This window comes from Corvus hawaiiensis, chromosome 6, assembly GCF_020740725.1.
Source record: "Corvus hawaiiensis isolate bCorHaw1 chromosome 6, bCorHaw1.pri.cur, whole genome shotgun sequence".
Classification (NCBI taxonomy): Eukaryota; Metazoa; Chordata; class Aves; order Passeriformes; family Corvidae; genus Corvus; species Corvus hawaiiensis.
Window position 1 is genome coordinate 53,570,721 of NC_063218.1, and position 14,799 is coordinate 53,585,519.

Here is a 14,799-nt window from a genome sequence, read left to right on the forward strand (position 1 = left end):
GCTCTACTTCTAAATATTGACATTTAACTTAAAGATAACCATCTAGCCAAAATCAACATTAGGAACCGAAGTAAATTATTAAAGACCAAAATGACCTACCCGTATGGTCCAAAAAAATTCTCCCTACTACTGAATGTAGCATTATCATCTGTTCCATCAACATGCAACTGAATTACAGCACACATGAACCACAGCCATCCTTCTTCTATCTTTTCACCCCCATCTTCAGAATCTGGACTGTCAGCTCTGATTCATGTTGAGCAGAGAAAAATTAGGCTTATTCCCATGTCAGAGGGAGGAAAACCAATTTAAACTGAGGTACTAATAGAAAAGTTAGAAAACACAAGGCCTTAGGTGTAGCTGTACTGTTCTGAGGGTGAAAGCCAGCAGGCATTATTTGAAACGCAAAAGAAATCTGCGCACAGAAGGTGAAGTTAAAATTGTACTTTAATAATTTGTTCAGCCCTAGAAAGAGAACAAACATCTCATATTACAAAACTTGCACTCTAGTACTTCATTACGTCAAAACCAGTTTGCCCTATACAAAATTTTGCATTGAAATTATGCCAAGTTCAGCAAGCCTGTTGTTTTTCTACTAACTGCCCAGCAAAGATTTAGAGACCATGCACAATTTCTTATTTTAGGAAAAATTATTTGAAGTTTACTTTAGTAATCTTATGCCAATTACTCATTTGGGACAGATCCCTTTCTCCTCATGTCACTTGGTGTCCGCCTGTCTTATCTGCAGCCAAATACACTCTTAGCTGCTTTATTAACAATCAAAGGCCAAAAAACATTCACCATCAATTAATTTTATTTACTTGTCAGAGTATATAAATGCATGTATCCAATAAATTCTAACACATGTATGAAAGTTAAAATAAACTAAGCTAACTGCTGCCAGAAGACAAATCTGCATCCTGCCTGCGATCTGCTGTACTGAGTTAAAACCACAGGTGAACAGATCTGCTTTGTGGTTTGCCTACGTGCACAGAACCATACCACCGCAGCTAAACTTAAACTGGAAAAATTAAACCAGCATAAAAGCCGTTATCTTGATTTGATAATTTCAAAATGGGGACAATACACTGTAGTAATGCACAGTAGGGAGTCTATCAACTAAAAAAGATAAGGATCTAAGACAGAAAAAGACGTGAAGATCATAAACTTAAACAAACAGAGTAATCTCAAGTTTTTATGACAGGTCAGCTTGTTCACTCCCCATGCACTACTGACACTTTTCAGAGTGTCAGTGAAGAGTTTGCAATGCACCTTCCAGCATTACACAAAATTTACACCACCATAATCTCTTAGATGTTCACCATTTCATACACCTCACTTTGAAAACCTCCAGAAGGTGTTGATACCGAGTATCATCTAAAAACACTGAAAGCACTTTGGAACCAAAGTAACCTCATACCCCCACTTTGCACCTTTCAGTGCAGCCTTCCCAGACAAAGTGTCTCTCTGGAATAGGCCATTGGGATGTGCAAGCCCCAGAAGATCTGGGAAGTTCAAGGTGATGCCACTGAGTTGCCCTGCAAATGCTGAAATCCCACGGGGCGTTAATCAACAGCATTAAGTAACTGCTTTTAACGTGTTAACCTTACCACTGAGGAACAGAAAAGAACTGCAGTACCAGGCCCTTAGCAAGAGCTCTGCATAAGCAAACATCATTTCAGAGCTTGGAGTTTACTACACCTTTCTGAATTTTCCCAAAGGCAGCTAACTTGATCCATGAATTCCACCCTTTGTAACTTTACACACCTAAACTGCGGTGAGAGGACTACAGACACCTACAAAATGCATGCAGAACAAATGGCAAAACTCACATCTAAGAAAGCTGTAATTCATATCCTATTTTAACTCACTATAATGTTTTATAATAATATAGAACAGCATACGTAGACATACACCAAGGCAAAATTTTACACACACAGATGATTGTTTTGGTTAATTAAAATACAGTTATTTCCTTTGAACTGCATATGGAGAAATGCATTGAAAAGACTTCCAATGAATTGCTGAATTAGTATTATACTGCTGTTTGAAAGTCAGCTGAATCTGATCTCTACTGACAAAGAAATGTCTCTGCTTAAAAGATAGCATCTCCTTGTCCTGTGAGCTGAACTTGGGGCCTCTGTTCAACAACACAGGAGTTAAGAGGACAAGGTGACCTTTACCCAACACAAGTTTTTGTACCCTGGAAAAGCATGAGTTCAGCTTGGGGATGTGTGTGCAAATCCATGAGCCAGGGGATGAACAGGACAGGAGAAATTATTACCAGAGTTATTAAAATGTAAATATGATTTCCTCTGCACAACTGTTCTCAACTTTAAATTCTGGTCTAAAGAGGATCTTAGATGTACACAAGGACATTAAAATACAAGTCTATTTCTTATAAAGAAAATTATCTGCAACCTGGCCTTTACACCAGAATAGAAAGGAAATAAGGCATTACTTAAATCTCTATATGATGCCACAACAGCCATTTTTCAGTAGATTCAGAATGATGATGATGCAACATACTAAACATTGCTTGTAAAATTGGCAAGTTTTTAAAGAAAATGCACTTTGGGGCACTGACTATAAGAAGACACTTTCAGAACAAATATAACATTTGGGATACAAACAAAAAGTTATTAAACTTCATTTTAGGAATAACAGGCTCATCTAATATCCAAAGGGGGTCAGATTTCCCACACAAAACAGGTACAACTGAACCGAGTGTTCTCATCTTCTGGTAAAACCCAAACATCAGTGACTCATCAAGCAGCATATGCTTTAGCACAGCAGGATCACCAGCTTTCCAGTCCAAGCTGAAAAATTGTAACTTTATGAAACACAGTCATTTTGTTGGCAGTTTTTCCCTTGACTCAGGAAATATCTGTGAATGTTGCGAATCTGCCATTTTATGGTTTGGGACTTTTACAAGTTCTTTTTCCTCTTTTTGCAGGGGAGGGCAGAGAGAGGAAGAGAATGTGAATGGCAGGAAACAGGAGAGCTGTGAATTATTACTTATGTCAATTTTCCAGAGTGATATATTTAATCTTATATTTGTGATCACAATGATTTAACACACATATGCTTGAGACAACGCACAAGAATGATCTTGTAATAAGATCTTGTAACTACAATCTTGTAATAAGACTGTTATAAACAAATGTTTGGGGGTTTGTGCTGATCTCACTAAGCAAATTTTCTGTAATGCAAGAAATGCAGTTGCACAGGCTCAATTGCTGGCATAAATCATCCTCTAATTTGTTGATGGTGGGGTTGGGAAGAGAGGGCAAATTTCTTTCCAAGTGCAAAGCAATGTACAAATTGACCATTATGTTCCCAAATTATCTGAGTCAACATTTAAAAAAAAATATTCTATCTGTGGTGCTCTTCCAAACATTGTTAATGGTAAGAAGCACAGCTGAGGTCACTAGAAGTATCTGCTGAGTCAAAAGTATTAAATCAAGTCTTTGTCTGCTAAGTGGTAACATGCAGAAATCGCTGTTAGAAATAAGAACCTCATTTTAGCAAAGTGTGTACACCACACAGAACAAAACATATTAATGTATGCATGTATATGTATACAAATATATACTTTTTTTTTGATGACTAATAAAGCTACAAACACAGAGAAACTGAGTTTTATGGGTGAACTCTGTAAAAATAAGTTACGATTTTTCTGAACACCCTTTGACTGCTCAACAGCTTCTGGCTTCAGCTGCCAGAAAAATAAACTAAGTAGACTATTTTTTTGGTTGATAGGACAAGGTTTTTCCAAATCAATGACATTTCAAGTGGATTTCACACCAATGAGGTTCGAAGTCCACGGAAAAAAATCAAAATACAGCAATGGGACATCACACACCTCCACAACCACCCAACCCCCTTTAAAAAACCAACCAACTTTCAAGGCACTGTGAGGGGAAGGGAAATAGGGATGTTTCAACTTATTCTCTTCCTCCTAATTCCTAATCTCCTATCCTAATTCCTGCAGATACATGGAAGTGAATGAGGCACCCAGCTCTGTTTGCAAGAGCACCTAAATAGCACCTTAAACCAGGCAGAAACGTGGATAAAAAGCCAAGCATGTGCTGGAAACACAAGAGGAGAAGGAAGGAGAAACCAGTGCAGTATCTCAAATTTCTTTATACTCACGCAGGAACTTGAGGTGGGAGAGAAGTTCTGCACATGAAACTGCTCTGCAACATACTCAGGATGCCTCTAAATGACACCAGCTTTATCACTGTTAACTGGACTGCCTCTAGCAGTGTGTACCCACAATCCAACTTTATTCTCCTGTTAAGGTCAAACTTTCCAACGCTTCATTTTAAACCCAGATGAGGGCCATACCCTTATACAGCTTTAGCAAACATTACTGGGACAATTAATTGAGGCTAGCATCAAAAACCAGAACAATTGATGAAGGATTCCATGGCAAAGCTGTGTCACCTGAAATCAAATAGCACTAAGTGAGTTCTATTCCCCTATTTAATGGAGTGTATTCACCTCACTTGTGGCTACAGATATGGAGTATTTATCAGACTAAAGTTAACAACAATCTTTTTATGTACTATCATACCCTTTTAAGAGCTGATTTCTAATCAAACTGAGCAGCACCCATGCAGATAAATTCTGGGTCAGTCAGAACTGCAACAATGCAAAGGATGATTCATAGATGTCACCAAAGAAAACAGCATTCTGTTTGTGGTCCAGGGGTAAGGAGTTGAAAAGAGGCCATCAGCTGATTACTAGAGCCTGTGCTTTCCTCTGGAAAACTTGTTATGACATGCAACTGCCAAGAGACTGAACTGAATCCAGGACTTTCAGAGACACCAGGGAGGATACTTTTTCCCTGAAGACTACACAGCATTTACAGCTGCTATATTAATCTTGCACCCTAGGTTATCATGGTACCACTTAAGTATTGCATGTGAGTACAAACTCCTTACACTTTCAGTAGCATTTATTTACAAATCATCCTGTAACAAACAACTGAAGCAGGAATGAAGGGAACCAAAACAACAGAAGTCTTCTTGACTTGAGTCTTCCCTTGAGTCTTCTCAGACTCAACCCTAAAAGGTTTGTATTATTATGCAGAAGGCTCCAAAAAGGTTTGATGGTTCTCTTCTAGCATTCACAAGCTGAGAAATTAGTTTGTTTTCAATTCCCAGCTTAATTAATTACAGAAGCTTCCAAGTGGTTGATTCCTTTTTTTTTTTTTTTTTTGTGTGAAGATGATTCTGCCAAGCCAAACATCTCATCTGCTGCTCTGGCTGAATTCCGACCAGTCTCATGTATCAGCAAGGTTTACCTGGTGAAGGCTACTGGGAAAGAAGTGGTTTTGTGGAGTTTTTTTGAAATTTAATCTTCCTTTTGCCTCAGTAAGTTATAACATTCAGTTAAGGAAAAACTAAACTGTATTTAACTGTGCAAAGTACTGTCCACATTTCATTTCAAGACCTGGGCACTGTGTTTCATGGATTGTTTAATGAGGCACGCATCTGAATGGTTAAATCAATATTACTGTCATAGCCCAATGCTCCATGAGCTTAGGTTTCATTACAGATTGTACATGTGCTGAATTCTTGTCTAATGACCATGTAACAGGGCACATTCAATTATTCTCTTTGGGTTTCAGAAAGAAACAGGAAGTTTGGCTATAAACAATGCAGTCATAGAATAAATTTCACCACAGCAAGTTCATCTGAAAAATATGCATTCTTTACAACACAGCCAGGAATGGCATTATGAGAACCAACATCCTGCTGCACTCAGTTTTTTATTGTTTTTTACTTTGGGTTATTTTGCATTAATACTTAGGCAATATAAGAAAAAAACCCTTTTAGTTAATACTGGATGTTTTGTGATGAGCATTACTTCAAAGATGTGGATAGGGAATCAAAAGCAGCTGCTAGAAACCACAGGATAAATAACAAGTTTGCTAAATTTAGTTTATGTTATGAAATACATAGAGTGGAGGAAGAGTCAGCCATTGTAAATTTTTATCAGCTGGGAAAGAATTACTATAGAATATTTCACTCTCTACTTCTAAAATAAAGGAAATATGACAGACGTTAAATTTTTTAAGAGCAATGTGTCAGTTGATCAACACTAAATATACTTTGAGATTAAAATATATCTAAAATAGGGGTACATTTCTGCTTTTAAATTCTTCTAAAAATCTACAAAAATATCCACCTAAACTGTAGCACTGCTGAAATGAGAGTAACTATTACTCTCTGGCTTCCAACAGTGCCTAGAAAAAGCACACCATTATTATTATTATTATTATTACTAAAATACATCTTTCAATTACTCAACAGAAAGGGTAACCTTTCAACTCCAGTATTACATGAACATAGTACTCCTGGATTATTAGAAATATTTTCTTAAAATAATCAATAATGATACAGTCCTTCACTAAAAGAACAAGAAATTACTTTACTCAGCTATTTATTTAATCTTAACTAATTCCATTATACTTAGTGCCAAGGTTTTACTTATTTTTTAATTTTCATGTAGGAAAGAAGGTATTTCAAAACATAACAATGGCAGTCTGCAATTACAGATTGGATTGGGTTTTCCCCAGGTTCTAGAGTCTAAAGATTCCAAGTATTAAATCAGAGCAGATATTCTGTGAAGTACTTTACATCAAATGGGAAACAAAATGTTATTTTTGAAAGCGTGAGGTTGCCAAAAAATAATTAAATACATGTTAAAAAACAAACACTGCCAAGTAGCTGACACCTCAAATCTGACCCAGCTAAAAACTGAATAATTACTGCATCAGTTTTTAAAATCTTGCCAATGCATGCACTTACAGAAATATGGATATACACTACAGCATCCTTGTGCACATTTGTTCTAATGGAGCAGGCCAGCAGAGGGAGCAGAAGTTAATAAACCTTTTCCTAGAACAAGGCTGAGAATCATCTATGCTATGTCAAACACGAAAGGAAATGAAAGGAACACCATATTGCTTATCCCATTTAAAAAGGAAAATGTGGTGCAGAAAAAGAAATTCTATGACATGTTTTTGGCTGGGCTTTTTTTTTTTTTGTTGTTGTTGTTGTTTCAAAGCAGATGAAAACTCCAAACACACAAACAAGGTACCTCAAGCTCATCTTTTGCAAAAATACACGGATTTCTGTAAGACAAAAAAATGCACCCTTAGCAGGAACAGCCAAATATTTTCTCAAGTTGCGCTCCATGACACTGATCTATTGTTTGTAGGCACTTCTTTCTGCATTTTTGTTTCTTATTGTAGATCTCTTACCTGCAGGTTAATCTCTGCTTCATAGAAAGTTAGGCAGGAGCAGTAGTGCCTCTCTGAGTCTATGTCAGTCAAAACCACCACGAAGAACGTTGGCTGTTTCCTCTCTTTCGAAAGCTGCCATCCTCCAGGCTGGCAAAACTAAGGAAGCAAACAGACAGACACAGGTAAGCTGTGATACCAATTGTTTTCAGAAATATGAAAAGTATTTCAACATTATAAAGGAGCTCATTTAATTTAAAGTGAACATTTGCAGGGTTGCAAAATTTGAAGAAAATGGGGAAAACCCAATACGTCTTGAACTTGGTAAGACTGAGAAAAATTTAGCTCTACAAACATCAAGGGAGAGAATAAACACTGTGAAAAGAAAATGTGTTCCTTTAAATACAGTATTCAAGAGCATCTTTGTGGTGTTTAACAGGAAATAACAGGAGTAAATTGACACATTAAGTAGATTTCATTTGGTTAAAAGGTTAGAATATGAAACTAAAATTCTTGTGTCTTAAAACATCTCTACATTTTTAATTTCTTCACTTATTTCACCAATAATTTATCTAATCAAACACAGGTACATATCACTTGCACCCACTTGCAAAAGTATTCAATACTCACTCTTAAAAAGAGCAATATTTTTCACCTATTTATTGATTACCTCTGTAAACTTCATTGTGAACATTTGAACTTTTACATGCACAAGCAGCCTAAACAGAGAACTACAGCTCAACAGCAAAGTGGAAATTGTGAGGTTTTTCTTCCTTTTTAAATGACTAGAGTACAATACCACTTAAAAACTTGTTCTCTATAATGTAATAGTGTGCTGAAATTCAGGGATCAGATTGCTGGAGATACCTGAGATGGCCTTTATGGAATACTGTACTGCCCCTTTCTTTTACTGAAGCCTGAAGTCACATCCACAAAAAAATTACAAGTGCATTTTTAGTCGCAAAATTACAAACCTAGAATTTAGACAAAAAAGCAGTAACCCCTGTATGTATTAGTAGTAATAATAATAAAAACCCACAATGAGATTCCTAGAATTTTTAAACAATGCAGATACCAAAGGAACCAAAGAGATAGGTCAAAATCTCAAGTTTCCAGAAATTGCTTCATTCCTCTAGACAGATGTTAAAGACTGAAAGAACACAAAGAGTAAGTTGTAAACAAACATTTCCTACAGATTCATCTTTAGAACCTCTACAATAAAACCTGGGTAGTCTTAGGTGAACAGCAATTAAAACTCTGCCTCTGATGTACAGTTTCTTTTATGATCCTGGGAAAATCTTCCAAACCAAAATTTTCTCATGTTACATTCTTCAAATTCTAGAGAGTCAGCTTAACACTTGTGAGTCTTTATCCTTAGAAGTGCGAAGCACTCCCTTCTACATCTGGGAATAACTGCTCTGAACATCAAAAAGTACTCTGTGAAAAGACATCCTAGTCATTCCAAGCTAAGCATCCAGTATTAGTCTATGATTTTGATAACACTGGCCTAATCTCCTTTTGTTTTTCATCCCATGTCAGTTAAACATAAGAAGATACTGCTATTAATCTTGCAGGACTGCTATAAAGATAATGTAATATGGTCAATATATACAGACATTATAACAAAAACATCATTTAAAAGTTTGACAATAAAAAATTATTAAGAGTTCTCTATGCATTGCAGAGTTTGAGGGGTGTCTGTGTAATAAATGAAGCCTGGAATCCACAGTTCAACAAGATAACCCCCAAAACTGTGAATTGCTGTTTGCTCAATAAATATGAGCCAAAATGCAAAGAATGCAGTAAGAGCCTAATAATAAATAAATTATATATATGCAATATGCCATTAAAACCAATTTATCTATACAAGGTAGGTCAAATTAAGGCTGTTCATGCAGAACTAGCTTGGGCTTAAGGTCCAAATGCTCCAGTTTACAATCTCAACACTCCTTCAGATCTGCCAAGTCTCCCAGTCTTGACAGGAGCTCCTTGCTGGTGCCACTGCCCTTCACCTTTAGAGTTGACGCCCCATCTCACACCTGGGAACATCAATCTCTCAGATTTCTGAGTGTCTGGAACTCCTGGATAAAGCACCACTCTGCCCATTCCAAATCCTACCCTACTAAAGGCACAGAAGCACTTTGGAGTTATTTAAAAAGAACTCTTTTTATTGTAAAAAGGGATTATTAGCAGGTCTGCTGCTTAAAATTTATGCCAACATCTGCCCTGTAAACTGGGAAACCCAACAGCTGAACTTCTAACTATCAGAGGAGACTTTTGATCTGGGCAGGCTGCCGTCAACAGCAATCTCTCAATCTATGCATGTCTATAATCTACTCATGTCACAGTGAAAATTCTTCCCAATTTCAAAGTGATCTTGTGTATAAAACATGCTTCCTAGATCTAACTATTTTACTAGAAAACAACAATTAGTGATTGCTGCTGTGATTGTGAGGAAAACAGCTGAAGTAGAGTACATCCACTGGCTACACGGAGAGTCTGTGTTTTCAAATAAACTAGAAGGAATTTATAAATAAAGAGATTGAGGATAAAGACAACATGCTCCTCCAAGAGATTAAACAATGACTGTTTCTCAGTTTCCTTAAAATAAGGTAATAAATATTAGCGCAATATTTGAAATGCAAGCAACACTGAGAAGAACTTTCCAAATTAGTGTAAATACAAGTTCCTCTCCAGTATGATTACCAGCACTCTCTGGCTACTAAGAACAGGAAAATGTTTCCTTACCAAACCAGATGCTATACCTAAACAGACAAAAGCATCACTGTGAATATAATCCAAAGGTCATGTGCTTCTCCAGCAAACAAGAAAAAACCCAGAAGTTTAGGAATGAACATGCTTCCATATTGTTTCACTTATTTGCCACAATTCTTGAAAGCAGACTACAACTTCTATCAAAGACAGTGAAAATCAGAATGAATCAGGTTGTTCAACTCACTCTTTGTAAGAATAAGCCCCTAATGGTGGGGGAGTGCTTCAAACAGACTCCATGTTACAACTGATCACCTTCTAAAATTTGCTGCAGATATGCAGAAATTGCACTGGAGAATACACAACACATCTTATACTGCAGGTGCTGAAATTACACTTTACACATTGTTTGAACCTACAGGTGCCCAGTGATTCAAAGAACTTTCTCTTAATTATTCCCATAAATGCTTTCAGACTAAACAAGAAATGAGACATTTAAAAATGACGTATGGTGTTTTAAACCAGTGTAACTGGGTTTGTTACCTTTAAAAAATTTGTATGTCATCACCACAAGCCTTCTTGCTAAAGTCTAGACATGATTAATCAATGTTTAAAAGTGACATTTCTTTCTTCTGATTTTTATAAGCTAAAAACATCATCTTTGCTTGATTCATGGATTTGTTCCTTCTTGCTAACCTAGAGCCACAGCTGTACTGCTACTGCCTGCCTTGTCCTTCCCTATTAAAACAAATACTTTGCATAAATCAGCATATCCCTTAGACATACTGTATATAGGTTTGATGTCTAGAATCACAGAATCCTAGAACATCCTGAATGGGAAGGGACAGGTCATTGAGCAGATCATCCTGAGTGCCCTCACTTCAAAAAGGACATTGAGATTCTGGAGTGTACCCAAAGATGGGCTTGAACACCCAGTGGTTTGAGGCCATGACAACTTCCCTGGGGAACACTCTAAAGTCTGTTGAAAACTTGAAGAAAATGCTGAAACAGCCACAACTTCTATTAAAGCACTGGAGAAATTATAATTCCTAGGAAGAAGGCCTGTTGGTTACTGTGAATATGAAAATTAAATATTATTATGATAATGAACAGTAATTATAAAGTGGTCAAGTTCCATTAAAGAAAAATTTTAGTCCTTTGTATCCTTATAATGGCAAAACTATAATATCCATATCTCAGAAATTACTATAATATCCACATCTCAGAAATTACCCAGCTGCTGAACTACACATTGGAAATTCGTAACTTTTTTCTGGGCTTGCAGCCCGAGCACAACCAAGTCCACAACAAAAACTCAAACTAATATTCTAGTTGGGTCTGTGTAGCCACACACTGCTCTCTCTGCACTTTACATTGTTTTCTGTATCAATGATCTGTCAGCTTTCCATCAGAAATCCACCACCTCTGATGGCACTACCGAGGTAGAAAGGGGAAAAAGCTTGTTCAGAAAGTTTACAACATGATACATTCTTTGTGAGTCATCCTTTGAAAGCATTTTGTGAAGGGTTTACACAGAACAGTAGGCAAGGTCTGTGACATACCATTACAGAATCCTGCCCTTAAATAATTATATTTAAAATACATTCTCACACTGTAGTTTTTTCTTCAAAATAGATTTGTGCACTTGTTCCTTGTCAAATAAAATCCAAAGCCATCTAGGATGCACATAAAATAGAAAACTCTTCAACTCCACTGACAAGACTTGAATTAAAAGATCCCAAAATGATTTTACAATTTAAGACATCTGACAGAGAATCCACTTTCCTTTTCAATTCAACTCTTTTCATCAAACATTTAATTCTCCTTTGAAGCACTCTAGGCACAAAGATCCATTTTATTAAGCCCGCTTCTGTAGGCTCCTACTATTCAAGTAACTGTGCTTTGTTTTTAACATGTATCATCATCATCTTTCCTGCAAACCTCCCTAAAAATAAAGAACCATGTTCTGGACACTATGTGAAGGAAGTTTGTTCCATCTGGACTTGCATGACCTAGCACCAGCTGCTGAGTATTTCACCATTTCTCCGTTCACTTATGTATGGAATTTTGGCAAAGGGAGTTTTCTTTCTCAGATGCATACCTCTACTTAAAACAAAACAAAACAATTACAGTGCTCACTGGCATGATAAAAAAGCAATGTTACAAAGCTGTAAATATGGAGAAATGCTTGGAGCTTTGGATATCTCTGGATGTAAACATACCACAAAATATAGACTGAATTTTGTAACAGCTTCCTGCCTTTCAATATCTTGTATCTAAGAAACCACGTATTTATGCTTTCCCTGGTCTAAAATAAAACCAGGGCACTTAAAGTACACTCCAAATTATTTCCAGGTAAAAGCCCATTGCCAGTGTTGCAGAATATTCTGATGATCAACTGTAATCAATTAAACCCACTCACAAAGAAATCAATAGCTCTTAATCCTAAAGCTATAAAGAAATATAAAACAAAATAAAGGCCTTTTTTTTTTAATTTCTACCTTGGAATGAACTGAAGTGCAGCATTCTCCATGAGGAACCTTTACACAATCACCTTGTGGCGCCTGTGAACTGTGCTGCCTGTGAATTATTTCTATTACGAATAATCCTTCCCCTCCTTGCCTGGGACAGACTCTCCCCAGGTACTGAGGAAATTTCCACCTCAGCTCCTCACTCAAATGCTTAAAGCCATGTGAAAACAGACACTAAGAAACTTCTCCTCAGAGGAAGGATCCTCAGCCACATTCTTGAGCTTCCTAAGGCTGAAAGTTGCTGAAAGATCTCTCAATGGCACTAATCCTGCACAAGTGACAGATGAGGTATTCTCTAATTGGAGCTGCAGATTAAAGTGATCCTCAATAACCAGATGCTCAAGGTTGTCACAGAGACCCTGCAGCAAAGTTCAACAAAGCAAGAAATCTTAAAATATGTGGGAACATCTCAACTAAAACCAGTTAATTCATCCTCCAAAGTCAAAGACAGAGAAGTCTTTTACTGAAATTCAACAACGTTAATCTCTCCCCTCCACACATCAGTAAATATATAATACTGGGTGCACATCCACACATGCACTTGAAAAAAAAAATCAGTTTCAACTTCATTGCTTTGCCTTTTTAAAACCTCTTAATGTGCAATTTTAAACACCTTTCCTCAATGAGCTGCTATAATGAAAACTCAAACTTGTAAGAGGCATTCGTACAGCAACTGTACTCCCAGTTTATCTTCTGAAAAAAAAAACTGAACTGGCTTTTCAAAAGAAAACTACACCCACTGGGAAAACAGTTCCTTCTTGTGTTTTCAGAACACTTAGTATCGCCATCCCAGTGGCTTATTTAAAACAATAACAACAAAAATCTGTCAAATACTCTTCTGACCATTTCTGAACAAAACCAGGCTAGACTACAGAAATGGTGATTTATGGGTAAGTATTGCAAGCTAATGCCTTTATTTCAGAAATAGTACAGGATTAATGATGGCATTGAATGGGGTTTTCTTCACAAACAGAACTTCCAACATCTCTATTCTAATGAAGTTTAGTAAGAATGTGGAATTGGTGGGCTTGTGCAAATAATTAAGTTTTTATTTTTTTAACCTATTTAAACAGTGGTCCATCCTCTTGTTTTCAGCCAGGTGTTATCAAAATAATCTTACGGAAATTTTAAAATTCTGAGAACCTTGGACCCAGAATCTTTTCTTACCACACCCACCCCCAGTAAAACCCAACACCATGCTCTGGGCTACCTTAGGTAAAGTGAGCAAGATGAAGCTGTGGATAAACAACCAGGAATTCTCAGGTGTACATCTGTACATCAACCCAAACAGCCATACATTAGGTGTCTGAAGCACATACTTTACACCAGAAAATTTTAAGTACTTTTTTTTTAAAACATAGATTTCAAACTTCATCAAAGAGTTAAAAATTCATAATTTAAACTTGGGTCTTGCAACTTAAATTCAGGAACACAGGGCCTGACTTCAGAATTTCTTTTACGAAGCAATCATTGCTGGTCAGCAATAATTGCTGCCAATGGTACCACTGGTCAAAGGAATAAGAGAAGTCTGGAAATTAGATGTTCGACATGAAAGCAAAACAGACAATTATAATGCAGCAATAAATTCAAGTGAGACGTGACTTTAGCAAATTATACTTCAGTCACAGGTTAGTGAATACAAAAGTATACAGTTCAAGTGAATGCCCTGTGTTTGGTTATGAGAAAAAAAGACAGTATAGAAGGAGAATTTCTGATATTTTGAGTACTTACAGAAGGACTATAAAAGAATATAACTATCAAAGAAACGGATTCCTTGTATTAAATGCTTGTGTTTTAATTTTCATCACAAAGTAGATAAAGAAGCATCTGTGCCACTCACCCTTTTCAACAACCATTGTTCAGGAGTAGTTTGGAAAATGCATTGTGACACTATAACAATAATTAATTTGTTTTGGGGGGGTTTTCTTGCTTGCTTTTTTGTTTTGGGACTTAGTTTTACTCCTATTTTTAATGACCCCTGATCTTTTAAAAGATTGGTAGTCATCTCAGGTAGACAAACCTAGAAATACCATTTCCATTTAGAAACATAATTGAGCATTTTATGCACAATTATCAATGAAGCATGAAATATGAACTCTGCCTAATACACTCTTCTTCCTCCTCTTCTTTCTCTCTCTCCTTCCTTCTTTGTTTTTCTCTTTTGGCAGTAGTAGCACTGTGTTACAACAGCAGCCATAAATGTTTTCCAGTCTTCAGTGACTTCCCAACTCATCCTGATGCCTGAGATGGCCACCTGAAAATAGAGACTAGACAAGAATAAGAGAATAAAAGGAGGTTTTA

At 36.6% G+C, this 14,799-nt stretch overlaps 1 protein-coding gene across 7 annotated transcripts in view; it reads right to left on the minus strand.

Annotated features, from left to right (window-relative positions):
* SBF2 (SET binding factor 2) overlaps nt 1–14,799 on the minus strand; it is a 235,314-nt gene that overhangs the window by 126,823 nt on the left and 93,692 nt on the right. For all 7 annotated transcript variants that reach the window (XM_048306571.1, XM_048306567.1, XM_048306573.1 and 4 more), the window contains one exon: nt 7,277–7,414. In XM_048306571.1, the coding sequence (XP_048162528.1) occupies nt 7,277–7,414 (138 nt within the window). The remainder of the gene's footprint in view (nt 1–7,276; nt 7,415–14,799) is intronic.